The following is a 27779-nucleotide window of genomic DNA, read 5'->3' as shown; positions in this document are numbered from 1 at the left end:
CTAAGGGAAACAGCATTTCCAAGAGAGAAAACAGGTCAGGGAAGGGAGTTTTTCCCCAGAATGGGAATGATCTCTTCTTGACATAGTTCTGGACCATTTCCATCCTCAGCAGGCATTTTTGCTTATAATTAAATCTATTTTATCTTCCAAAAATATAACACTGAAGAGTGGCAGGGACAAGGGGCAAAGAGACTATGTAAGACAAGAGATGGCTGTGATAAAGAGAATAAATAGGTGCTGTGATGAGAGAAGAGAAAGTGAATCTGCTTCAGGACTCAAAGCAGATGAGAATACAGGGTTGTGTTTGCTTAGAAGTGCACCGCAGCATCGTACAGCATGACAAGGAGAAAGAATCTCAGCTTACTGTTTCAACCTTTACCCTCACAGTATTTATGACTGACTCAAAAGGTAATGGTTTCTCCATCACTAACACACCTGTGTTCCTTCCAGAGGTTAAAAATCCAGGTAACGACCCAGCTGACCCTGCACAGCTTACAAATGCTGAAAAGAGTCTTGCTTGCAAAAGTACAGCTTCTTTTCTTTTAAATAAGTAAGGAATTACATAGAACTTTGCGTTTGTTAGCTAAGACACTGCGGAACTCTTCCTCCACGCTGGAGCTGCACGAGAGCCTATGCATAAAGGAGGATTATAAAACAACCTCTGAATAAAGCAAAATCATCAGCTCCTCTGCTCTGTAGGGCAAGGACCTAAACCACGAAGCACCTGCAAAATTTCACCCAAGTCCAACACGTAGGTGTTACTGAGACTGTCACAGCATATATCGTATGTTGCCTAACTCCACGGATTTATGAAGTGTGGTCGACACTGATGCTTCCACCAATAGACATGTACAACCCTGAAGCTTGATGCTGCCAAGCTGTTCAGCAGCCGAGCTGCTCCTTACTCCAGCAGGACTCTAACATGCACTGCTCACCTACAGGATCCCATGCACATCATCAGCTTATTTTGTATGTTCGGGATTACCCAAAATGAGACCTCCAGTACAGGCAAGCTGTATACGTTTATGTAGCTCTAAGTTTAAGGAACCCACTCAGGAAGCAACATGGGTATTTTCAAATCCCCACAGTGCAAGAGTCAAACCCAAGTCTTGTTTGCACCAGGAGAAACCCCTAAACTCTGTGCCATCAGGTGCTTGCCCTCCGGAGACTTAACACCTTACCAGGGCTGATAATTTTTTTTGAGAGGTTGCCTCTAATATACCTGTCCCCTCTCCATCTTCTGCCGGATGGATTCTCCTCTCTGTTTTCTAGTTTTTGCTAATCCCATGCCTAAACACGTTATTCTCCCCCAAAGTTACAGGGTCAATCCAGGTACCTAACTTAGAGCTGAAAATTCCCCTATTTGAGCAAGCCCTGATGTGGGCATTTTCACGATGACAGTCTCCCATTGCCTGGGGTTTCAAACTGAGGCCTGTCAGCTGAGATCAGCCCAGAAACTGCCACGGGTAAGGAAGGACCATGCAGAGAGGGATGATGTATACACTCCAGCTTCAGTCCATCCCCTGAGAGTTTTAAAGAATAAGACTAGTAATTTGATAAGGAACCAGAATGAAGTGAGCTATAAACATCTTTTGCAGCATAAACTGATGCTAGATTAGGTTTGTAAAACACCTCGTGGGGAAAAGGGGGGTATTCTTGTTGTGAACAGCACAATTTTAAAATCTCTCATATTTTATATTTGAGGGGTTTTTAAAATTATTTTTATCAATCATATAATATTCCAGGGGGTACAAACAAGTAATAACATGAATAAGCCACTGAAAATTAATTCTGCATGTTGGTTCTACAGTTTTAAAGGTAATAAATCACCAATCACCAGCACAGGACCACGGCATCTATTTCATGCATGAAGCAACACTTTATCATGACAAATTTAGCTGGGTCTTATTAAACTGACTGCAGTCTCTGGCCAGCTAGTAGAACCTGAATAGGTTTTCACATTATATTCCTCAGAGCTCCGAATAAATCAAAAAGTCTCAGCTTCATGTACCTACATCATTTTTAGAAAATTACTTAACCGTTTCAACTGGTGAACTACTCAGTAAGTGTGCTGTTAGTCTGAGGACTAAAAGTTCAAGGAAAGTCACTCTTCAGCCCCCATGGCTCTGGCATAACAATCACATTAAAGATTAAAAAGTTAATTTAGTCTCCATGCAGTCACAAGTAGATTTTGTTTATTCATTTTTTGTTTTGGGTTGAGGTATTTCTTGAGTGTCAGTGAATTAGTCTATATCAACAGAAAAGCACAAAGTCACAGGCAAACAATGTGGCTATACCCTGTTCCTCTAGAAATCAATGGCAGTATTTCTACAAGAGGATCAAACTGTGTATGATCAATTTTTCATTCAAATTCATTTCTGCTTCCCACCAAAAATGAAATTAAAGCAATGTAAGCATTTTCTAAATCCTTCTGTCCCTTCTCCCCATGGTTTACTAACCATTCTTTTCTGGAGGAAAATAAATTTTCTCCTCTGTTTATGTTCTAAAGGATGTATTACATGTGGCCAGCTGTGCCAAGGTTTCATTCCAACCCCACCTGTTTCCTTCACTATATACATATTGATTTTTTTTCCATGCTTTAACTGCTGTGGGAAGCAAAGATTTAGGGAAAGACTTGACTATCGAGTATGAAACATATGTTCCTGTGAAAACAAAAGTCAAAAGAGAGTTCTTGTGTGACCAGTTCTATGCAGCAAGATAAATTTCCTCTCTCCTTCTGACATTCCATTTTTCTTAAAAAACAAAATGGGGTTGAACAGGCTAGAAACAGCACTTTGGAACTACCCAAGTCATCTGCTAAGCTACAACACCCCAAGTGTTGTGAGGTCAATTGTTGCTCCTGGCAATCATAATTCTTTGTCTTGCTTCAAGGACTCTGCTGTTTGGCAAGAAAAGAAGCCCAACAATCCTGGTTTAGTATTTTCTTGATTCTACTTTGAATCTCTCTCCTGTGTGTTTAGAAGAAATAACATAGGATATACTTGTATATGGGTTTCTTTTTTACATCTTTAGCAAAGGGAGTGACTGAAAAAGCATATTATGCTCTTTTGATTCAAGCTACTTAAGGACCAGAACATCTAATGTTAAGATACGTTCAATGAATTCACAGAGTTCTGCCAATTTACCCTCAAGATTCTGGGCTTATCGTTTCAACATGTCTGTTACTGTGATGAACACAGGGTCACAGCACTGGGATCTGAAATGCTCATCATACTGACAGTCAGAAGCTACCAATACATACCCAAGGCAACTCTCTTGGCTTTTTTTAATCTGAGATATGAAGAAAAACAAAGTTTTCAAGTCTCTGATAAATTTAGACACACCTTTTTCATCTCTATGTAGTTATTCTAAAGCTTTGCACCTATAAGAAATTTCTGTTAGCCTGTCTTTTTACTCTGCACCACTAGGTAAGACTCATAGGGTTTTCTTCATATGCCTACTCACAGGGCAACTGTTCAGAAACAGGAGTCAACACGAGTCTTTGCACTGACTTTAACCTCACCTAAAGTGATGACAGGAATAACTGCAGCACAGCAGAACCTCATCTAAAGGCTGCACAATCCTGTACTTCTCCCCACAGCTTCAACAGCAACCATGACTGTCACACTTCCCCATCTAGTTCTATTTTCCTGAAGAGCAGTAAAATACTTCATGCAATTCCTTGACTTAAGAGAAAAAAGTTCTAAACCACACAGCCAAATCACATTCACAGAAATTGTGACTTTTAATATATCAGTGGCTAAAATCTGCATTTCCTTATGGAGAACAGTCATCTTATCAGTCTACTATTTAGCAAGCCAACACTGCTGGCCTTTAGCTGTCACCAAAGCAATGTCAAAAGGAAACAGGCAAAAAATTATTCCAATCTTTAGAAACATAATCACAGTTCACGACATAACAGCTCAAGTGCTACTCACATACAGATCTTCTTTTGAAGCAACAAGATATAGCCTGGTGCACAGCAAGGATGCCTCACAGAATTTCACCATATTAATTTCTTGCAGAGAGTAAGTCTAATTTCCTGCCCTCAGTACAGAAATAGATTGGCAACACTCTTGCATTAATTCTACTTTCCCTCTCATTGTTGTATGACAGTCTGTATATTTGAATATTGAGCTTATTTGTATGGCTACAATATAACCTATGTGTTACCACACTGCATACCTTCTTGTGCTTGACCTACCCTTTTGAAACAGATTTAGAATTTCCCACAAGTAGGTTCACGTCCTACTTGGAGTTTTGTACAAATGTATACATGGAAGGAAGGGGGGGTTGGGGTGTGGTGTGTGTGAATGTAGCCCACATCTCTCTGTTGTCCTGAGAAGTACGTGCTACCTTAGAATAAAATAGGAAATATAAAAATCCTCTCTGGCAAACATTTTAACTTTCCATCAAATACCCTGGCAGCAGGATGGCAGTCCCCAGGCACCTGCATTGGATTACTCTCCACTCTCTCTGCCTCAGACAGAGGTTACATTTTTTTGAAACAGAAAGGCAACTCCATGTTAGCTCTGTGCAATTAAAAAAATAAATTAAAAAAAAAAAATTTTTCTCTTCTCGGTCACCTTCCAGGAAAGTTTTCAATCCCACAGTACCTTTGGTTCATGTTAAATTTATCAGAATTACCATTTAGACAAACTGAGAGATTAAAGGCACTTAAGGCTACAGTCAGAAATAGTCATAAGACTAAAGCTAAGCATCACAAATTATTACAAAAAAGCTTTCAAACCTACTACCTTTGTAAGACTATTTAGCTAAGTTTCTTGATAATCTTGAAAACAAAACAAAATTAACCTCATAATGATTGACCAAAAATTTGTAGTTTAACATGTTAGGTATATGGTACCTTATATCTATGTAACATATAATTAAATTATTATCAAGCAATCCATGGCAGTTTTTGTAACTGCAATTAATTCACTGCTCTTGCTTAATTAATCTGATATGGCAATAGGTATACAGATGGATAGTCCTATTTATGCAGTTGAGTGAACATTTTCTATTTGATTTAAAATGAGACAAGTGGTCCCCTAAATTAATAAATGCTACCATGTATGGAGACACATAAAATGAATCATCAGATTCTTCCCCCGTGCAGTTGATCTGAGATATTTTTCCAAGTGCTAAAGCCTAGGCACCTACAGCAACTTCATACTGCCAGAAACTTTATGCTGCCTTATTAGTCAGACAGCACTCGGCCATTTAAACAGCCGCTAGACAGGGACTAACACGAGGAACCAGGAGGAACTCCTACATCCCTGTCTTAAACTGAATAATACATCACCCACTATCAAAAACAGATCAAGGAAAAACAAACATTTTAGAAGAGTCTTCTCTTTTTAGTCACTGGCAGATTTGCAGTGACACATCTCGGCGTTGGTATGAGTGAAAGTCAGCCTTCGTGGGAACAGGAACAGCGCTCTTGAAACTACAAAAGTCATGTCAGGTCTGGATATGATCCCAAGTTTACCTGACAAGCTGTATTATACAGAAGTTGAAAACACATGCATTAAATCTTTTATCAATAAGCAAAAGAAATTAATCTTACTTCTTACTACATTGCACCCAGTGTATAAAAGGCAACAAAATATAACCCAAATAGAAAATGTTAATTAAGTGCTGCACTCGGAGGACGAAACTGTGTTTTACGAGGACAGATAGTATTCTCACACCCAACTCTCAGCTGGGTTTGTGTTGTGTAAGAAAACAAGGCCAGCCCATTCTTCTTTTCAAGGATTCTGGCCAGCAGTATCTATGACTTTGATCTACAAAACATTTCTTTTGCAATACCCAAAGCATAGTTTCCTAACCTAGATTTAATTAAAGTTTACTTATCAACATAGTCTGAACTTCAAGTGTGCACCAGACTCCCTGAACGACATGATTTCTTGTGGTGCCAAGTTTAATGAAGAGTACTTTGTCCTTTAAAAGACCAAGTCCTCAAATCAGCAAATGCTGCTTTCATACTTAAAACAAGGCATGCACAGAAAAGCTTACAGAATACAATAGCCTCACTTTAGCACATTAGGTTAGAGCTGTTTGTAAATGACCACATTTCAGGTCCAAAGATACAAGGCCATACACATTGAAACTGCAACTTCAATGCATTAAGATGACTGCAAGCAAATCTATCTACTAAGCTATTTTTTTTTTTTTATTTCAGAGCAACCTGCATTGTCCCTGGCCTGATGGATCATTCTGTTTATGCTTACATGCACATCACTAAGCTGTTAAGCAGCTCTACAGTGCTGAAAGAGCTATGGTGAAAGCCATCTAGATCTTCCACTGAAATTCTTTATTAGACCCTCCTACTGCTGGACTCAACTTCTTCTGCCACTTTTGCCACCTTGCTGAATCTGTCCAATTTTGTCACTGAATCTTCAGTCAAATCCCACCAGATTAAAGTAGTGCAATGGATTTTGCACTTTGAAAAGAGATGGCTGACAAACTAATTTTTAAGAACATATATTGTTGCAGCAACAAATTATAAAAAGGAGAACAACTTATCTATTTAACAGCAAAACTGAGAATCCAGATAATTGCATTACCTCCATTCTCGTCTGCACGTAGTCTAAACTGTGTTTATAAAAGCCAGCAAGAGACCATCTCTGACCCACATAACTGATAAGAGAAACGAGCACTGTAGTTTTTAATCTCACATGAGACTTTTAGTTGGTCTTCCAATGTCACGGCTTTTTCAACAGCAATAATAATCAAAGGACTCATAGTAATGACTTGCACAAATCGTTAAGATTAATTTAGTAAAAAGTGGATAGAAAACATTTTGTTTTCTGCTTTTTAAATAGGATAGCTCAGATTTAGTAGCAGAGTTCAACTAAGACAGATTTTTCACCAATGTCATGGCAGCAATTGTTTGAAAAATTAAGTATTTATTATGAAATACTTCTGCCTTCCGATACACATGGGAAGAATCCTGCTTTAAAAAAACTCTGGTAGAGGAGTAGAGGGTATATGAAAAGAAATTCACATTTCTACACTTTCAACTGCTAGGATTGCTAAAGTAGCTGCAGTCATAGTTCTCCACTCTCAATAACAAGAGAAGACTTGCAGTAGGCACCTTCAAGATCTCAAGACACCAAATGCCCCCGGGAGCTCAGAGATGCTACGGAAGTAAAAATGCTGAGCTCCCAGCGTTGAGTTGGTCAGAATCAGCACTACCACGATGGCAGCTACACTGTGGCTGGCAGATACTGTAATAAACATCCTATCCTTCATCTGATAGCGGAACAAGGGGGGCAGGATATCAACCTGCTATCTGTGACTGACTAGCATCGTCATTAACAAAACCCTTCAATTATTGTATTTATCACCCACAAAAAAAGTGATATATAAGTGGTAATCACCTACATAATTTCCTACCATTTCAAATTTGGAAATGCTGGAGCTCTGGTTGCCCCTATGATCTAATTCTGCTCTCCCACACCTCTGTTTTCTGGAAGCAGGGATACTGTTAAAAACAGTGCAAATTCACTATAATCCAACTTTGGTAACTGGATTATGACATTTTCCCTTCTTCAGAGTCCTTCGCTTTGACATTTTCTTTTCTTCAGAGTCCTTCACTTTACAACCTATGCACTCCTTAACGTAACTCTGAATCTGTCTAACCTCATCTAGCTTCTTTTTCCACAGAAAACCCTCAAAAACAACAGATTCTCTTCTGAGCAACTTTATTATCTGTGCTCACTAGGGTACGACTCAAACCTTCAGCATCAAACACAGCCTGCTCCCACTACAGCTACACCACTACCTTCACATCTGAGTGGCGTTTCCCTAGAGGTGGCAATCAGCTTCGGAACCCAGTTTCAGGAGTGAGGAGAAAGGAGATCCTGTTCAGTACGTCCTTCCCTCTCCTTTCCGCTTCCAGCAATTGTGCACTTGCTATTCCATCTGTAACCCCTCTGGGGAAGAGAGGTCTCTGCCTCTCTGCTCCAGCCCCCCAGGCATGACTGGTGGAGCTGCTCTCTCCTTTCCCGGCAACTGAAGCTGCTTTATCACTTGCAGCGTTTTACAAGGTACATGGGTTGTCAAGAGCTCTGTACTTGGTTCAGTGTTTCCAATGCAGCAGCAAGGGAGCCCAACATGCTTCCCCTGCTGCTAAAAGCTGCACAGGCAGCTCCTACCGCATCTTCAGTGAGGGCAGGAGCCCAGCCCTGGGGTGATCAATGAAGGCAGCACCCCAGGAAGAGCAACACCATAGTGATTTTTTGACTGTCTTCAAACCTGGACTGAGAGTCACCATGTCAAATATCAATCTTACTGAAAGTAGACGGTGCAAGAATAGAACTTCTCTCAAGAACAGTGGCAAGATTTCCTTCAGATCAGAGTATTATGGGCAAAAAGGGACTGCTTCCCTGGAATAAATTTCTAGGTCCGAGCTCATATTTTCATGACACCACTTAAAAAAAAAAACCCAAAACTGCTTCTACAAGCCTGTGAACTCAGTGGGAACATGCAAGCATATGAAGTCAGCCACCTGCATAAACAAAAGCAGTATCAGACCCTAAGTGATTTCATTAGCTAGATCAGTATCTCCAACATGACAACACGGCGAGTTGTTTCGTTTTCAGAAGCAGCAAGATCACAGCACACATATCCGCACACACGTGCATTCCTATAGCACAGTACACAAGAGTCTAAAACGGGCAAGCAGCCACTCATTCTAAATAGCAAGAGGTGCTTCAGGTGTTGGTTTAATACAACCTGCCCATATTCCTAGAAGGCATGCTAGGATATTTACTATCAGCTTGTCTTTGAAAGTCTGCCAAATTCCATCCTTATGTGCCCTCAAACTGCTGGCTCCTGGATAACATAGCTGCTGGGAAGCAACAGGGCAGCACAAGACCCAGCCATCAGTCTGGCACCAATCCCTTAGAGTATTTCCCAGAGTGGCAGGTAGTACAGGTGATGCTTATTGTATACCCACATCTTCCCAGCCTACTTCACTTCAGGAGGACCCCATTAATCAGAATCCTTGCTTTCCCACCACTATATAAGAAGAGTAGTTTTAGATCTGCATCATTCCTGAAAGAAATATTTTTGCACATTTCTAAAGAAGTTTATTTAACACATCTACTAATGCTAATCATCTCTCACACGGGTAACAGTCTATCAATGTAGACAAAGGTATTCTGGTTATTCTACTACTCTAACTTTTCCAGCTATGCCAAGCTCTTTAGTCTCAGAAACATTTTCCGTTTCCCTTCATTGTATATACATGAATGTGTTGCTATTTTACATTTTTTAATACATGCTCATGACTCAAGCTTCACATGGCTCAGGCAGAAGAAACACTTCCACTTGGAAAGTGTGTTCATTAGACTGCACACAAAACATGAGACATAACCAGTTACCATGTGAGTATTCTGGACACTGTATTAGAGGATTCCATGTCTACTGACTGTCAGTGATATGCCAAGAGTTCAGCTTAAAAATAAAATATTTTGACCCTTTCAAAATATCTGGTAAGTGTTTTGATAAACAATTTTATTTTTTATGCAATTATCACTATTATAATTCTTACTAGTCTCTCTCAATTTCTAACTACCTACTGTTCATTTTTCTTATTCAGGGTTCACAGTTTAATTTCTTGACCTACATGTAGTAAAAGTTTACAATGACAAAAATGTGATAAACCCATGCTGTAGTTACAAAATTGGTTAAATACATTAGGAATGTTTTTACAGGAGAAAAATTATATGGCTCTGCAGAAAATTTTACAACTAAAGATATTTAGACAAGTGCTACATCAGAAGTAGCACCATATGTTCCCATACTTCAGCATGAAAGACAAAATGCCTGTAAAATGAAAAGCAATGATTTTTTTTTTTCCAAGAGCTACTGCCCTGAGAACTTAAAAATATGGACTTATCTCAAGTACCAAATAATCAGACTGATCTAATTAGGAAGGAGATAATTAAAAGACTAACAGGTTGCTAAATCATGCTCAAGACACACAACCTGGTGTTTGCTCTAGTTTATAAGACTAAAATAGTAACAGTACTAATGTCTCTCTAATCTCTGCACAGGTTTGAAACATTAAATTGCACTCAGGCCACATTTCATCATAAGAAGTGCCATTAAAAACTCATTACTTAGCATGAGCATGGCAGGAAGCTGCTGTAATTGCAGTAACTTTCTACTCATAACAAGAATTGTTACTGTAGTCCTGTCATCACATAGCACTGACTGGAAATGTTTAGGCTGTCATTTTTGAACGTCAAAACCTGATTCCCCACTGAGCATACATTACTATGGAGTTTCAAAAAACTGGACTGAATGCTGATTGGTGCCATTCATAAACATTTTTAGAAATTACTCTGCTACAGTTGTTTTGTGCAGGAAACCTCCATCTTTCGGCAGACAGCAAGAACCCTTTACTCAGTCTTCCCTCAAACACGGCCACTGCTTCACATGACTTTAAATAAACATTTCAGACTGCAGTATTTGATAGATAGCAGCAGCAACCACCTACCTGCTAAAATGAGTCTACTGGCATGCAGCCAAAAAAACCCCCACCCAAATCTCAAAACACACTAGTTCACCAAGTTCCTAATTTCCACATCTGCCAAGTCACGCAGATGTTCAGACTGAGACTCCTCATGGAGATTTATATCTGCTAAGTACCACTTCTCTTCCTTGGCTTATTCACATGTCACACTATTGATTGATACTAAGGGCCAAATAACCATCTTGCCAAAATACTGTGTTCTCATTTTTTTAGCATATAAAAGCTTTCATTTTTGAATTTTATTCTGATGAAAGATAACTATTCCTTTTGATTGTACGAGTTAGCAACCTGAAATCCTGAGCTGAAAGCTGACCATGCCTCCGATTCATACCAGCACCTTGATTTCCCAAATGATGACAACTACAGCTACACAACTATGCTGCAACATTAAAAACAGGCCACAAGAAACAAAACCCAAAAATATAGCTTCCTCTATTACAGTTATCATAGCACTTCAGTTTTACTCAAGTTTGAATTCATTGTAAGTCACTTTGTCTATGTGCAAGGACACATTTAAGCACCGCTTTAAATGCAAAAGGTACATCAACAACTTCTAATATGCCTGCTACACACACACAAAATAATTAAAAATAGCTTTGTTCCCCACTGGCCTGGCTAGCATAATTCAGGAAATTCAGGAAGGAAGGAAACATTGCCTTAAAAGTTGATTTCGAAAGGAAACACATTGAAAATGTTTGTATGAAGCTAATTGTTCATAAAGGTGTTTTCTAGGCATGTGAGTAACCTTAGCCCCAATTTTTATACCATGCTTGAAACAGACTTATCTAAGAAAAAAAAGCTGTTAGAAAAGTGGTATGATGCAATGGAATAATCAGTAGCTAAGACTCAGGAAATGGGGATTTAAGGTTTAGTTGGTAGCTGATTAATCTTGTCTTGTCATTTGTTTAGCTCATTGTTCTTCACAAGTAGATGTTGATCACAGTATTTGCTTCCTTGGTAAATTGTTACGAGAAATACTGATAACAAGTTCTAGGTAATAACTGGGCACTACTAACAAGTATAAGAGTTTACTCAGGTTAACAGTGCATCCATAGCTCACTATGCACATCAAGGTCTCAACTTCACAGAGACATTTTTTCCTGGCTTTGTGCAACCGCTGTCCTGCCTGAATTCACACACGTAAATCAATGCATGTTCCACACACTGATGCTATCCTGGTCAACACACGAGAGATCTCCAGGGCTAGAATTGCCATGAGTTAATCCACCTCCAGCTGAAAAGCCAAGGCTCTCTAGTCAGAGCTGCTTTATCTCCTAACAGTCAAGCAAGGCTGGTCCACGGACCTCTGCAGGCTTGAGCTCCACAGTTAGAAGCTGGAACAAGGAGAGGACTTTCTGATGGCTTTTCACAGCAACCAAGTGAGAAAAGAAAAACAGCAATGTCCTCCCCTCCTCTAGATCCCCTGGCTGGTACCACAGCCCACGTCGCTGAGATCACAGATTTGCTTTGGACCTTTCAGAAGCTCACGGGTCTCACTGAAACACAGAAGCAAGCTTACGCAGTACGAACCAGAGCAAGAGTTTTGGGCCCAACAGATTGGGACTGAAAAGAGCCAACATACTGCAATGGCAATTTCCAGAGGGTGCATAAATGTCATTAGTCTGATGGAAAACAGATTTTCAGTCTTTCCCTCTGCCAGATGTTCATGAATTCAGCAAAATCTAAACATAGCACAGACACACAAAATAGATACCACTGAACATTTATTTTGGTGACTTTCAGATCTGAAATATACTTGGGTTTTTCAGAGTTTGGCTTTGTGTTTTTGAGAGTTAAGTTTTCTGCACAATACACAATTAAAAACATGTGTTCATAAAACCAGAGAGATAACAGGATACAAGATCTGATGACCCCACTGCAGTGATGCCACACCAGAGGGTGAAGGGAGCCACCTGAGCAGTGAGGAGTACACCTTGGCTTTGAGATATCTGAGCATCCTCTGCCCTCCTGAGAGTACTCCCCATGCTATGGGAACTGACATTAGCAAACCTGCATGCAATGAAATTGATACTAAGCCTTATCTGACTAGGTATCACTAAAATCTCACACCTCCACACAGTCAGCCTCTAGCCCAGCTGACTGGTTTGCAGCTACCAAGCCACACCTTGCATGGCATGGAGAATAAGCACCGATGGAGTTGAAAGCAGACAGGGACAGAGATGACAGCTTAGCATCATGCCAAGCCAAGATCTGCAATCTCATCCATCTCTGGACCCCCACAGATGTGCATCTGGCTTGAGCCCTGAATTAGAAACACATTTGGATCGCTAAAGGGACAGTGTATCCATGCAGAAGAGAACTGGGCCTGCGATCCATAGATCAAAGAGCTACTTCTGATTTATACCATTAAAACAGAGAAATCTATGTTTGTTGAAATACATTTCTTTACCTATGCAACAAATGTCACTGGATGTGGCTAAAATTAAGAATGTTCTCAGCTTTATCATCTCCAGATTCCTGGTCAGACTCCTGGAATAGTGAAGAAACTGCCTCTCCTCCCACTGTGTTTCACCAAATACAATGGGACATAAATCTAGTACTTAGCAAGCACTGTATCAAGTCATGCTAGCTAGATGAGTAAACCCACTGGCTGGTTTATTCATCATCTGACGAGCACGACTATTCACACTCCTGAGGCACCTGAATACTACACTGATGGGTAAAAACACAGACCAGTGAGGCTCAGTATTTGGAATTAAGATGCCCCTGGTTCCCTGGGAAACAGCATTTCCTAATAAACAGCAATACAAACATTATCTGGATTTTTCTCACTCTGGGCAGCGAAAATCTCCTAATCACTTTCATCTTCCACTACAGATCCCTTCCCATGAGTTTCAAGAGCCTCTTGCTTCCTGTGTAACAGGTATTTCTGAGCAGCACTGCAAGAACAAACAGCTAAAATCTAATAAAATTTCGGAGTCATTAAAAGCACCTAATTAAAAATGTCACATTTCAGAGCAAGCATCACCTGACTGCATCTTCACAGTTAGCACCCCGTTTCTCCTGTAACAAGGACAATGAATATCCAAAAATCTCACATTAGGTTTAAGTGACATATAGGACTAGTATCCAACATCAATTTAGTGAAAAATACAACTGCTCAGTGCACCTCTACCAAACACAAAGCAGAGCGACCCAAGGTTTGCTACATTTAAAGTATAGGTCTTTTCGTATTGATAAATTCAACAGATATGTTTGCTTTGAGAGCAAAGTAAGTTATTTCTCATTCAAACATTCTTCACTAATCCTTCAAATATCAATTTTCCAAACTGATACCAGAATCAACTCTGTCGCTTTTGTTAGTTAAAAAAAAAAAACAAAAACCAAAACAAACAAAAAAACCACACACACACAAAAAAAAAAAAAAAAAAAACAAACCACCAAAAAAAACCCACCATCAAGCAACAGAGGTGGAACAGAGTATGTTGCCCAGGAAACTGATTCTTAGCTTCAGTGCCTGAAGTACACATTTCCAGGTGGCAGTTGATAAGCGCTGACTTGTCATTTAAGTACAATACACTTTGTTTAATTTCGTTTGGTGTAGAGTTATCATGGTTAAACCACAACAGAGGGTCAAGCAAGTCCTTTTGTGCTACATGACTTTTTGGACTTCCCCAAGTATCTTTTCAGTATTCCACAGGCCTACAACTGGATGTACTTGCAGTAGTGTGATCAATACAAGGAGTTAGTACTATCCAACTCAATTTTTGACAAAACCAGGATGATGGAGTGACTTGAGAGGATAAAACTCTGAGATCCAAGCTTCCAAGATAGTCTGATCAGTCACTTCCGTGCTGTCAGGCAATCCAGCAATTCATTTTTATCAACCCGAACACAACTTTTCAGTAGACTGTAAAAGGCTAAGAAATCTTTCCATTTTATTACTTTTACAGAGAAGGTAAAATATGCAAATACCGATGCCTTAATGCTGAAGTTAGGATTTCTTTTAATATGCTCAGGATGCTTTTTGTCCTCCTATTTCTCCAAAATGTTTGCACATGCTACGGTTGCAAGCAGTCAAAATGTAGCATTCAGCATTATTAATTGGAGTGTAGATCAGGTGTCAAGTTCCAACAACAAGGAATAAATCAAAAAAGTTCTTAGCACCTGTACCTGGAGGAGACACAGATTCTGGTATCTTCTGCTGTTTATTTAAGACTGCAGAGCCTTTGGTCTTGGTGGTTGGAGAGCTGGTTAGGAAAAAAAACATTGTTGGAACACTTTGCTTTCATGTTTTCTTTATGGACCTAATGATATTGTAAAAACTTAAAATTCAAAATCTAACTTCAGGTTACAAAAAAATCCTAAAGCAGAGGCAAGCAAGATGAATGGCAATAACAGACAAGGGACTTCATTCAGAGCACTGCAAAAGCATGGATATTTACGTATCTTGCTTCTGTCTTGGGCATCCAATTTCAGTTCCAGGTGCCCAATGAGGAATAAAAGTTCTCAACTGCTTTGAAGGACCTAAGCCAATTTTCAAATTCTACCTCATAGCATTCATATGCTCGTGCTTGATGTATTCAGCTGCCTTCAGTGAAATGTTCTTTTTCTCTCTCATAATCAAACAGTATTTTTAGAGACCCATCTTAATGTCATCGGTAGTGTTTTCAGACCACAAAAATCATAAGATGGATTTTTAACATCATTAAGGTTCGTTTGTAAAACAAAAATAGACTAAGAAGCCAAGGAGGGATGTGGATCACCAATCAATGCTTTTCTCCAGGCTTATCTGAACGTTGCATAAATGTGAGCTACCTAGTGATGAATCAGTCCTGTAACCTTTGTAAAAAGCATTTTTTTTTCTTTGAATCCAAGTTACATGTTCTAAAAGAGTAGAGCAAACGTTGATCAAGGCAATTTTCACAATTCACAGGAACTTAAAGAGATGCAGTGAAAGAAATCTTGTGAGTTTTGAGGCCAAACATCTGAAGGAGGTATCTCACTATTGATCAAACTAGAGAAATTTGATATTACAGGCATAAAAGCTCTGGAATAATCTGTGTGACCTTGAGGAAGGACCAAAATGGAGACCTTTAGAATACATTCAACTGTTGCTGACCACATGGCTCACTGTGCTCTTTCAGCTGCGACATCTCTTACTCTTGACAGTACTTGAATAATATTGCATTCGATTAGTCTAAATAACCACTTGAATTATTATATGGACTTTTACAAATCAGTATTACAAATCTTGTTACCATTTTTCCCCCTTTGTAGCGTAACATAATATTTGTAGTAATTCAGTGCAAAGTTCACACAAATCATGCAAATCAAAAAGTAAAGGGTTAAAGAAACATGTACTTGCTGCAGTATACAAGTGCAAAACTGCTGGTTTGCTCCTCTCCCCAAGAATGCGCAGAAACAATGCAAATATGCCAGAAGTTTTATAGCAGAAATGACAAGTTGAACTAAGACTATTTGTTATTCACAGTCTGAATAACAGTAAGTCAGTTATTCACATAACTGTTCATCTTTTAAGACAGCCTAGATCAAGATAGCAGCTTTACCATTCACAATCAACAAATTTGCTAACATTTTCATGCTCATGGACGGATCTCAAATCATGATCCTGACCGTTTTCTGTGTATCTTGCAGAATTAAAAACACTTTAAAAAAATTTTTTTTAAAAACTGAATGCGCACAGACTAGTATCTTTATTTATTTTTTTAAAGACAACTTTATTATATATATCCCCCCCCATGTTATATTTGTATAATTAATTTCCTCTGAAACCCATTACTTTTATGACTAGTATATCTCTCTGACTTTCAGTCTCACTGGCCAAGGCCTCTTCCAGCCTAATCCTTCCCTTTTCTCATTTCATTTGGTATCTTTCTGCTATGATACTGTCTGAAAATCCCATCATAAGTGATCAGATTTCAAAAGAACTGGAAATAGCACAAAGAAGGGAAAGAGAGAAGGATGGTTTTTTTTTCTCCTCGTATACTTAAATATGCTTTTAGATTTCTTGATTGTGAGTCCCCCACAGATTACAGAAGATTCTTAATTCATGTATATAAAGGAACCAGAGAACATTACTAAAACCCTTCACAGTACTTCAGGTTTGCATTGACGGTGAAGACCATACTATTAAGTCCTCAAGGAATATTACAAGCCACAGCTGGAGAACAAGTGTGTGAAAAAATTGCATCCACATACAAAGGAGCAGTGACCAGAAGAACCACGTCACAGAAATCGCCACACTGGATCAGACCAATGCAATTAGTATTTTATCAACCCCATGCAACAGGGACCAGGACCAGCTGTTTTAGATAGAGGCACACAAAAACTTCCGCCATTAGCAGCAATGGAACAACACACCAGAGTTAAATTCACCCTTCTATTACTTAGAAGCGGGTGTTCACTTTAGACCAAATGAATCTGATTTCTTCAACCAAACACCAAGGATTCCCATATTACCTTTCATTTTGTGTTATCCAAAGGACTGTATGATGCTTTTCAGGACTTTAACCGTTCTTGGGCTCTGTGCCATTTCACAGCAATGAGGATCTGGCTAAATCTGCCAGTGTGGCTTAAGAGTTTAGTTAAAACTGAGCATCCTATTAAAATACTTCTCCAAATCCCATGGTACAGTGCTCTATCCTTTTTCTTTACTACGGCTTAATGCCACAATTGTCTTCAGACAAAAAAGAACACTGATTACACAGAATACTGGTTACACAGCGGACTCTTCTCCAGATCCAAGTATAAGGTTGTGGTAAAACCAATCATATCATGTTTTAATCTTTTCACAAGTATGGATGTAGTATATTAGGATGTACTTCTTCCTGCATTAAGCAAAATTCAAATCTCAGTGTTTCCGTCCTAGCTGATTCCCTTGACAGAGTCCACCCTTTAACTATTCAAGAAGCACATGCAGACAAGATTTATAACAAGATCACGACTTGAAGATAATTCTCAATGCTCTCTCAGTAACTATCTATCTGTGTGTATGACAATAAGATCTAAGATAAGCTGTGCTTCAGTTTACTAATTAAGACATTGATTTACTAGCTCAGAAACGAATGCATTCTCATTGCTAGTCATTTTCTTATGTACACGAAGGTTTATTATACCTCATTAAATACCCTATAATTTGGAATGCCTCACTGTCCTTGACTCCTGTCAACATCTATGCACTTTGTATGTGAATGGTAGTACAAAATTTAACCCTGCTCTTCCCTAATTGTTAACCAATTCAGCTCCAATCCCTGCACAACCCACAGCAACTCTCCATTGTTAACTTCCTAACAAAATTTAAAATTTAAAAAAAAAAAAGAGATCCCATTTAATAGACAGAACAGAAGAGAGAGGATACTCTTTGATTAACACAATAATATACACTACAAGGCTGAAGTTCGTAAACAAGCGATACTTACCAAGAGTTATCATAATATTCTAACTCTGCGTTGTAACTGCTAGAGTTCAGAGAATTTGACAATTTAATCACTGCAATATTTCTAAAAACATATTTCACTGTTACAAAATCATAACCCTGTAACTCAGGAAGCTGTGCAAAGGACTGTGTTACTTAAGGTCCTGTCCTCGGGTTAACGGTACTCTTTCCAAGCAAGGACTCAGAAAAGGCTTTAATGTGAGGACTCTCCATTCTGGCACAAATAACATAATGTAACATAACATAACATAACGTGCCCACATATTTCAGGCAGACAACACTAACAGTCGTGCAAACTCTCAATGAGCTCTCAGAGGTAAAGGCAAATGTCTTGCATCTTGACCCAATCACCATGAAAAATAAATAAGCTTTTCTATTGTCTTCAGTACACACTGAAAAAAACTCCCACTCACTACTCAGAAAATACATTATTTTTAAAAACATACAATAAGTATGTCAGATGCATCCCAGGTACAACACTAGTAAAGTCAGGGGATGCGCACAAGCGCTGGCTTGCGGAGTGTTTGTCAAGACACCGTCAATAACAGCACTGTGATTTATTGTTAGCCTTTCACTTCTGGAGGTCTGCGGTCAAACGTCAGTGAAGTTCCAACAGACACTCAAAACAAGAGATATGGCCACACATCTCAAATTAATCAGCCAGCCAGCACAGCTGCTAACCTCCATGACATACTGGTTAAATGCTTGGAAGGTAAGGGCACTATTCACAGGGCTGATGGGAGAGTTACAAAGTCATCTGTGTAGCAGGATATGCAACCTACGGGAAAAAGGAAAAAGGATAAAACTTGAAAGTAGTGACTTCACAGAAAGTGCTATGTATCACACATGGCTGTGGTGTATTCATAGTCCTGTAACAAGACAGGTTGTTCAGCTGAATCCTTCCTATACTTCCCACTGTAACATGTAGCGCCACTGCCTATCTGGCATCAAATAGACAGGGATAGAAGCAAACCTCTGCGGTCAGCACCAGTCTGTTTCCCACTTTGATGATCCACCAAACTTTTCAGTAACCAGAGTGCTGGAACATCCATATGACTGTTGGAAATTAGGCAAGTTTCTCTATAAGGACAGGCACCAGTCTTTCTATGAACATATCAATAGTTTTGCTGGAAGGATAATTCACCTTATAATAAAACATTCAAATCAAAACTGGTTTTGTCAGTGAAGTTAAGGATATGTAAGCGAAAAATTCTCCCAAAAGCCCTACAACACAAATTTCTAGTAGGTTCATGGTTTTGATATTACAAGCCAGACTGTAATAGCAACATGATTGTAACATCAACTTGAGAAATTACTCCACAAAAAATGAGTTTGGTAATAAATGCAGCATGCTCTAGTCACATACATATTCACATATCACGTCCCAGTTCTCTTACAGTGCCTAATAAGTAAAAATAATTTACAAGTTTGACATAAAACCTATGGAATTCAACTGAAAGACTCAGATTGGCATAAAGTTTCAGAGCTCTACACTTAAAATAATAAACTTCTGAAATAAAGAGTAGATTACTTCATACTGGCAAGCAAAAAATTCTATCAATCCTGTAGCCTTTGTTTATACAAGAAGTTACTCTCAAGAGTAAGTAATGCTGTGTCAGGCTCCCAACGGCAGATGTATAGTGGTGGGTGCCATTGGAAAAGCTCAAGTCACACACAAAGTATTGTACATTGCTATTAACGACAGGCAAATTATTTCAACTTTAAGAAACATACATAAGCAAACCTACATCAAAACATGACATCATTTCACTATTTGGCCAGCAAGAAGTGAGCTATTTCCACAGAGAGGGTATCAGTTAACTCAGTAACATTATATTAAAGTTTTTTTCTCTGAAGTCTGACTGCAGTTTCCTCTTTTTACTCAGTGCAGTATCTTCTGATTTTATTTTCCTGATAAGCAGCACATTTATAGCAGAAACTGTTCAAAATTTAAGCTGAGTTTCCATTTAGCCTACAAACACCTTTGCTCAAGGAGAGGTGCTGTTGCATTTGTTCTGTAAGAATCCTCACACCTCCAGCAGTACGTGTAGTGCTAGTCAGCAGTTTTACTTCTCTTCATTAATACCCTCATCAGGAAGCAAAAAGCACATATGAAAGCCTTCTGATACTTTCCTTCCCCACTAAAGTCAAGGCCCAGAGTAAAACAAAGGACTTCTTAAAATAGGAAGTTTACAATAAATTGCTTCGAATAAAAAACACCACTTAGATGGCAAATGCTGAAAGCACATTAATTCATGTAAAGGCACTTATACCCCACATATTTGTGTCAGAGTTACTGTCATGTATTATTCTAGGTTGCATAAACGTTCTCTTTAAAATGTTTTTACTGCTGGTATTTTCTAATTTCAGCAATCTTTCCATCCCAAATACCTCTGTGCTCATTACCCAGAATGTTTAGCTGTGATCACAGCAAAAGACTGTTATCATGTTTTATTTGGTTAGAGCCTTTAAAATTAAATACATATGTTTTCAGTTAACAAACATCAAGCCAAATTCAGTGCGCTCATCCCATTTTCTGTCACTCCAAAGGCTGAGGATACCCATTTCAGAAAAATAAGTAGAAGAACCCTGAAGTAATTTTTTTTTAAAGCTTTATAAATCTTATAAATGAAAGCTGACATATCATACAAGAAAAAATACCAAGATCAAACCTTGGAGCATAGCAAATTAGAAGAATTATGAAAGGAAATGTAATCACCTTATCCTTTATTCCTTCAGCTATGCCTGTGGACCAAAGACAGCTTCAGACTGAAGTAACTTCCTGCATACCTCATGACAGCTTAAAATACACATGAAGCCCAAATAATTAATGCATATACCATATCCTGTAAAGCGGACTACAGCTACAGATCATATTTCCGATGGCATTGTAACATTATACTGCAACTGCTTTAACTTTAGCTTAAAAGCTTGTCAGAAACCTGCAAATACTCTATTCCCTGTGTCTTACATACAGTCCAAGTTCTAGTATGGATAACTGGATAACTGTACGCTACTGAAGATGTCACTTCCCTGTGGGCACGCAGGTGCTGACAAGACCAGAACTCCAGGTAAACAGGAGCTGTTAGCAGCATATGGAAGCTCTCATTTCAACAGGAATAACTAGGCTGTTTGCAAACTTGCTTTCCAATCAGGAGCAGCAATTTCAAGTAGACAGTATAGTACTTCCTCGAATGAGGTTTGACATGCAGAGGAATACCTTCTCCTCCCAGACCAGGTTCAGAGACAAGACCAAGGAAGATGGGACAGGCCTCTACTGAGTCCGGTAAGTTCTGATTACATAGTTAAAATATATCCTTTTATTCTTTTATTTACAAAGGAGTCAAAAGATGTTAGTCTCTGCTGTTCATCATTGAGGATCACAAACTCTTGCTGCTCAAATGACAGTCCACAAGTACTGCAATAAGATTAGAAGTGCCCTACAAAATAAGCACACAGATGTGGAATCAAACATCAACTAGCTAGATAAACTCCAAATTTTAAAACAAACTAGGTTCCTCCAACATCATGTAGTATATTTTACATGATTTTGGGATAAGAATTGAAAATTTTGTATTGCTCATCAGAGTTTAGGGCCAGGTTTCCATGCCACTTTCTAACTCCTGTTTTCACAATTTCACCATTCCTTATACCAGATGCAGAAGATCAGGATTTTCATTACAGCTCAATGCACAGTTCCCCATCTCTACTCGATTGGCAGGTTCATGTATACAGGTATACACAGAACATGCAAATTAAGACTTACACATTCCTTTCACAACAATAACAAGTGATAATGGTCAGCACTTTCACCACTTCCATATTAACTGTTCTTCTCCACAACTTCATAGTAGCTGACAAAAATCAAAACACAAAATTATTTAGCTTTGCTGTGAAGGCCAAGTATTTTCATGAAGTTTAAGGCCTCTTCCTCAGAGTAAAGCTGTCAAGACTTTCACCACTGACCAAGGTCAGATAAATGTCAGAATTAAACCTCATGCTTGCATCAAATTATACAAATATGAAAGAAGAGAGGTTTGACAACTTACTGGTGAGAGAAATCCTCTGCAAAAATGATTATATAAAGTGTAGGATAGGCGAAACTCTGATTAAAGTCAATAAACAGACTCCGAAAACACCAGCCCCCTCCAGCATCCTGTGGCTCGAGTCCAAATTGTAGATAGCTTAAATACTCTGCAGAAAGGACGCCAGTCAACTCAGCTTTAATGTAACAACTGCTTTCATTGCACTGTTAATAATATGGCTGAGTACTTAACAAGACTACTCGGACAAAAAAAAACCCAAACAAACAGAAAAATTAGAAAGCTCACCATGTTGGGAGCAGAAAAAAAAGTATCTTTGCCTGTGAAGGAGTTTGAAAAAAATATATACTTAAAACCTTAGATCACCTTTCTACATAACCAGTGACTGGATTGATGAACATCATGAGCACGACTAAGAAGCCACCTTTAAGAAGTCTGGTTCCGTACTTCATGCTAGTTACAGCCAGGTCAATTTTAAACAGAAAGAACTGAATAGAGAAAGAAATACAGTATTTAATGGAAGCGTTGTAGGACCAGCTTTTATAACTTAGACGTGTATTACAGACCTTCACCCAGTTGTCATAAACTCATCTTATTAATCATTTTAAAATCATTAAAAAGAGAAGTCTCTACACTTACCACTTTGAGGTTCGTCAGCCCTGTCAAGCGTATGCATTTCAGTGAAAGGAATCTGGATGTATCCCTATAGGTTATCTTAACTGAAGACATTCTGTAAGCTAATCATGACAGGTAGATGGACCGGTGTGATAATGATGGGGACAGCACCCAGCACAGAACTCAGCATCCTCCATCGCACAAGCAGATCCAACAACAAGTGATCAGTTCCACTGACATCAACACAACTTCTCACAGCTGCTTATAAAATGGAAAAATGGAAACACATGAACTCCTTCTAAGACAACTAAGGCAAAATCCTCACTTTTTTCAGAGCTCGACTTCAAATCTAAGTGTAAGGGTCTGAGAAATGGGTTTTCAACTATGACTCTAATTTCCTTCATGAAAACATCTCAAAGCCCACAGAAGAAACAAAACGGAGCAGACTATAGACATTCTGCTAAGTCTATAAAAAGTTATTTCTACAGCAGAGTAGGATGTTTGAACTTTGTTTTTTATAATTCCATTTGCTGTATTTCATTCATTTCAATTTTGTTGTAACCGCTTGCCTTTCAAAATAACTGAATACTTAAATTGTGACTATCTTACAAAAAAAGTAATCAATTTCAATCAGCGAGGATACACAGCTCTTAAAAGCTAGGCATGTTTACTGGGTATCTTTCTAAAATGCAGCAATAACATCACAAAAAAAAAATCTTTAAGATCTTCCTTAATTTTTACTTTGTTACAATTACACACATGGCTCAAGGCTTTGAAAAGCTTTAGGAGCCATCAGATTCATTTATATCTAGCCTAGCTCTTCATCTGGGGTCTTTTCCAGAGTCTATGGAAAAGAATACAAGAAGCCTTCTATCAATACACAGGAAATTTTAAAATTTTTAAAAAGCTACAGACAGGGTAGGTTAGGAAAGTGGAAATGAAACCAGAGACATGCACCTCCACTCTGCTGACTCAAATATAGGCAGGACAAGAAACATAACACAATCCCCCTCCGATGTAAACAGAAATCTACCCAGGAACAAACAGTTCACATCTACCAACCACCAAGCAGGGTCAAGGCCAAGTGCTGCCCTTCCACCAACACTCAAGATGCACTTTTCCTCTACTTTTTTAATCCACTCCACACCTGCTGGATGGGCAAACAGACATATTCCGATTAATTAGCTTGCTAAAAGAAAAACACTAACACCAGACCTGTTTATCTTTCATTTCACATAAAACATTATTCCTTTTCCAGAAACAGTTGAAATAGCACTGAAACTACCTTAGTAGTTTTCAAAGCGAGCTTTCACTAAATGTATTGACCCACCATTCATTCCATTGTAAATACTTCTGTGGTGAGGTGACAGGTCATCTGTTACTTGTCTCCTGAGGGTACCTTCTCTGCTGCTTCCACTGAGATGTTTGAGATGCTCTGGGCTCCCTCCATAGTGTTGTTTGAGGTGTTCCGGGCTCGTACCCCTCACTTTGTGGAGATGTTCTGTACTTCCACTCGGCGTGTGCTTTTGAAGATGATCTGGGCTGCCACTGCTGTGCTTTGAATGCTCAGGGCTACTACCAGGCCTCTGCTTTTGAAAGTGTTCAGGGCTACTACTCAAAACATGCTTTGGGAGAGTTTCTGGGCTGCTGCTGCTGTGCTTTTGTTGTTCAGGTGCTTTGACAATGGTTTTGTGATGTTCTGGACTCGGTCCTTTCAGGTGATGATCAGGACTGCCAGAACTCCTAGGCTTCTGGAGATGCTCTGGGCTGATACTCCTGTGTTTCTGATGCTCAGGGCTTCCTTCACCCCGTGTTTTTTGAAGATGTTCTGGACTAGTACTTGGATGATGTTTATGATGGTCTGGACTGTCTGTACTTCCCGTGCTAGAAGTACTACTCCCATCACCGACATCTCTTATGTAAGTACTCGTCGCTGTTAACTGGCACAGGCTGATTTGGCTGTCAATAGAACTCCGGCTGCCTGCTCCACCACTTTTCTCCTCATCCAGCAACACGCACAATTCTTTCAGCTCCAGGTTCTCCTTAACCACTTCTTCTTGTCGCACTTCCAATTCTTTCAGCTTCTGTAAGTATAGGGCAACCTCTTTGTGCATAACACTAGCACTGTATCTGCCCAGTCTCTGCCATTCACGGGATACCTTCTTGCCTTTCTGCCTGTCATCATCCAGAAAGCAGCAAAGGTCTCTCAGTTCTTGGTTATCCTCTTGCAGCTTCTGGTTGATATCCTTTAAAAGAAAGATAATCATGACAGAGAAGTGTCTAAAAAATTAACATTATACCATTACCGTTACACAAGCCAGTGAACAGAACTGCTATAAACCCATCATCTAAGCACTAGAGTGAGGCATAAATAATTGTGCATGTAGATCTGGCATATTATAACAGCATCATGCTCCAAACTAACAAAGCTGCTGTCCAGTAAAAACTGACTGTAACATGGAGCTAATCTTGAAGGGTTCAAAGATGAACTTCTGATACAGCATAAAAGTTTCAGGCGCTTGCTTAATTTTCATGCTAAGTATCAGAATAATTTAGCTCCCAAACTGGGCAAAGATCGTAAGTGCTGTCATGATGATCTCCCTCCCTTGAGAAATATTCACCTATGAGTTATTGTTCAATGAAACTGCAAGGCACATCAGAAATTGTAATCTCACTTAAATAATTAATTATTAACATCTATACTCTCCATTCCCTAAAGCATATTCACATACAAAGATGAACTTTTAAGAAGTCTAAAATATTTGCGTTTTGATTTTGTTTCAGATTTGCATAAAAGAACGTGTCAGTCATCACTTAATCGGAATTGCTTCAACCACTCAGAAATTAAATAATCTGTTTTAATAGATTTTTCACTCCTAACAAAACAAAGTACATGATTCCATATCCTTCTTTACGTGAGGAACAGTCTGAAGCAAAAATGTTTAAGCTATTACTATGGCAGAATAACATGCCAAAGAAAACATTTTCAGTATTTTACCCTCTTAGTTTTACTAAACTGGCTTGTGACTGTATTTATCTTTCTCCCATCTAAATACTCATTCCTTCTTATGCATTATATTAGAAGTAGAGATTAGCCACAACTGTTAAAAATTTTAGCTTTATGGAGAGACCATTTTAGCACTGTTTCTTAAGAAAAGGAAGCATTTGTAACGCCACTGGATTTGTGTGCGTGCATGCATGTGCTTGATCTTTGTCTCAAAATAACTTTGAACTTGACCAATTTCAACCCATATCAGACACAGGAAAAAACTCAAAAAATTAATTGTCCTTAAAAATCTGTGCCGGTGAGAGATACTTAAAATTGACCCCACGGTGAAATAAAAGAAGTTGCGGAAGCCCACAATTCATCAGTCAGAAGCACTAGGCACCCATCCACCAAAATCAGGCACAGCTGGTCATTGTTACTCATGGACCAGTTATTTCACACAGGGCAAAGGAGGTGGATGTCCAGACACCAGCAGAGGGCTCAAAACCTCATTCTCCCAAATTCCTTTTAAAAGTTCCAGCAGAGGCATCTGAACAAAAGACGGAAGTTAAACATCACTTAAGGAGTTCAAAATTGAGAGAGGAATTTGTCACTCCTTCCCACACATCTTGGTGTGTTTTGTTACTTATCTGGAAAACGCATAAATCCATATGATGTCACAACACCTTTGCACAGAGAAAGATACTATTGCTGTAATTTAACTTACATTTAAAATGTAGGCTTTATTTTTATTAAAGTACTATCATTGATGGGTCTTTTTTTACCCCCAGACACCATATATTGTCAAAAAGAGGGAGGGGGACACACACACTCATACTTTGCAGAACAAGGAAAACTTGGGAGACGGGAACAGTCTTCCCCCCACGCTATTTATTTTATGCCACATTTATCAAAAGACACTTTCTCAATATCTTAGTTGTTTAAAGCCATTCTACAAGTCAAAAACTCTCTTCTAATGTACTCTCACATAACAATTCAAAAGCCCACACTGCATCTCTGTCTTCCCTCCTTCCCTCCAAACTCACCTCACTGAAGGAGTTTCCTAAAAACAATGTCCTTTCACAAAGCAAGACAACAGAAAAGGTTTTGTAGTCATGTCTACTTTAAGATAACTTTATAGGTCTACAATACACATATACATGCTACATCAGGGTAGTTATCTACAAGTAGTCACACTATTTTCCCAATCCTTGGAACTGGGAAGGAAACATTAGGGACTGTGCTTCTCATCCAACAAAAGAGTTAAGAAGGGATAAGCCATTACTGACTTGGTCTGCCACTCACTGTAGTCTGCAGAAGTATACAGTCGAAAATGGTTTGATCAGAGATGTGTTATCAGACATCTTTTTCAGGCAATAAACTAGGGATTGGTTCCAATCATCCCGACACGGACCCCAAGGGTTTGCCATCACCTGCCATACATTGCACTGCATCCTGGAAATGACCAGCTCTCTCCAGAAGCCTACCCGTCTGCCCGACAGATAATTAAGTCATCTTCAAATAGTGACAGAAAACAGCATCAGCTACACGAAACCTTTTGAATGTCTACAGCTCTGCACACTATTCTTTCACGTGCACTTCAAACAGGACCATTTAACCTTACTAGAAACGAATGCAGTCTAACACAACAGTGACAAGTCTTAAGGGTTTTCATCAACCCAAAGTGTACTGGGGCTGAGCATACAACAGCTGTGCCCCACAGCCTGCCGAATAGTTGGTCACCTGTCACCCGGCCACTCGAGTTTTAAGCGGGATCAAACGCTATTCGCTCCTGTCCTTGTTCACTCTTCATGCGATTCTCGGGAACGGCTCCTCCCAAACCATCCACCTGATGAGATCGCTCCCGGCAGAACGGGCGGGGGACGCGGAGACACGGCAGAAAACTTCAGGGGTCCCACCCTGCCCACCCCGCTACCTTCAAGCCGCGGATCTCGCCGAGGTGGAGCTGGAGGCGGCGGTTCACCTCGCGGATGAGGTTGCTGTGGTCCAGCATCGCGCTCATCTTCTCGGCCTCGGCGCGGCGGAGGCTGCGGATCAGCTCCTCCTTGCTCCACTTGAGCAGCTCCTCATCCGACACCTTGGACAAGTCCTCGGCCGGCGCCGCGCCACAACTTTCTGCCGCCACCTTGGACATGGTGGCGTCCC

General features: G+C 39.4%; 1 protein-coding gene across 1 annotated transcript in view; it reads right to left on the bottom strand.

Annotated features, from left to right (window-relative positions):
* CCDC85A (coiled-coil domain containing 85A) overlaps nt 1-27768 on the bottom strand; it is a 78620-nt gene extending 50852 nt beyond the window's left edge. The window contains exons 1-2 of the mRNA XM_010282706.1: nt 27550-27768; nt 23958-24873 (exon numbers count right to left, since the gene is read on the bottom strand). Coding sequence (XP_010281008.1) covers nt 23958-24873; nt 27550-27768 — 1135 coding nt within the window. The remainder of the gene's footprint in view (nt 1-23957; nt 24874-27549) is intronic.
* Nucleotides 27769-27779: the final 11 nt, after the last annotated feature.

The sequence above is a fragment of the Phaethon lepturus genome, unplaced genomic scaffold, assembly GCF_000687285.1.
Source record: "Phaethon lepturus isolate BGI_N335 unplaced genomic scaffold, ASM68728v1 scaffold2662, whole genome shotgun sequence".
Classification (NCBI taxonomy): domain Eukaryota; kingdom Metazoa; phylum Chordata; class Aves; order Phaethontiformes; family Phaethontidae; genus Phaethon; species Phaethon lepturus.
The sequence above is the reverse complement of the archived record's forward strand: the minus strand, read 5'-3'. Positions and strand labels throughout refer to the sequence as shown.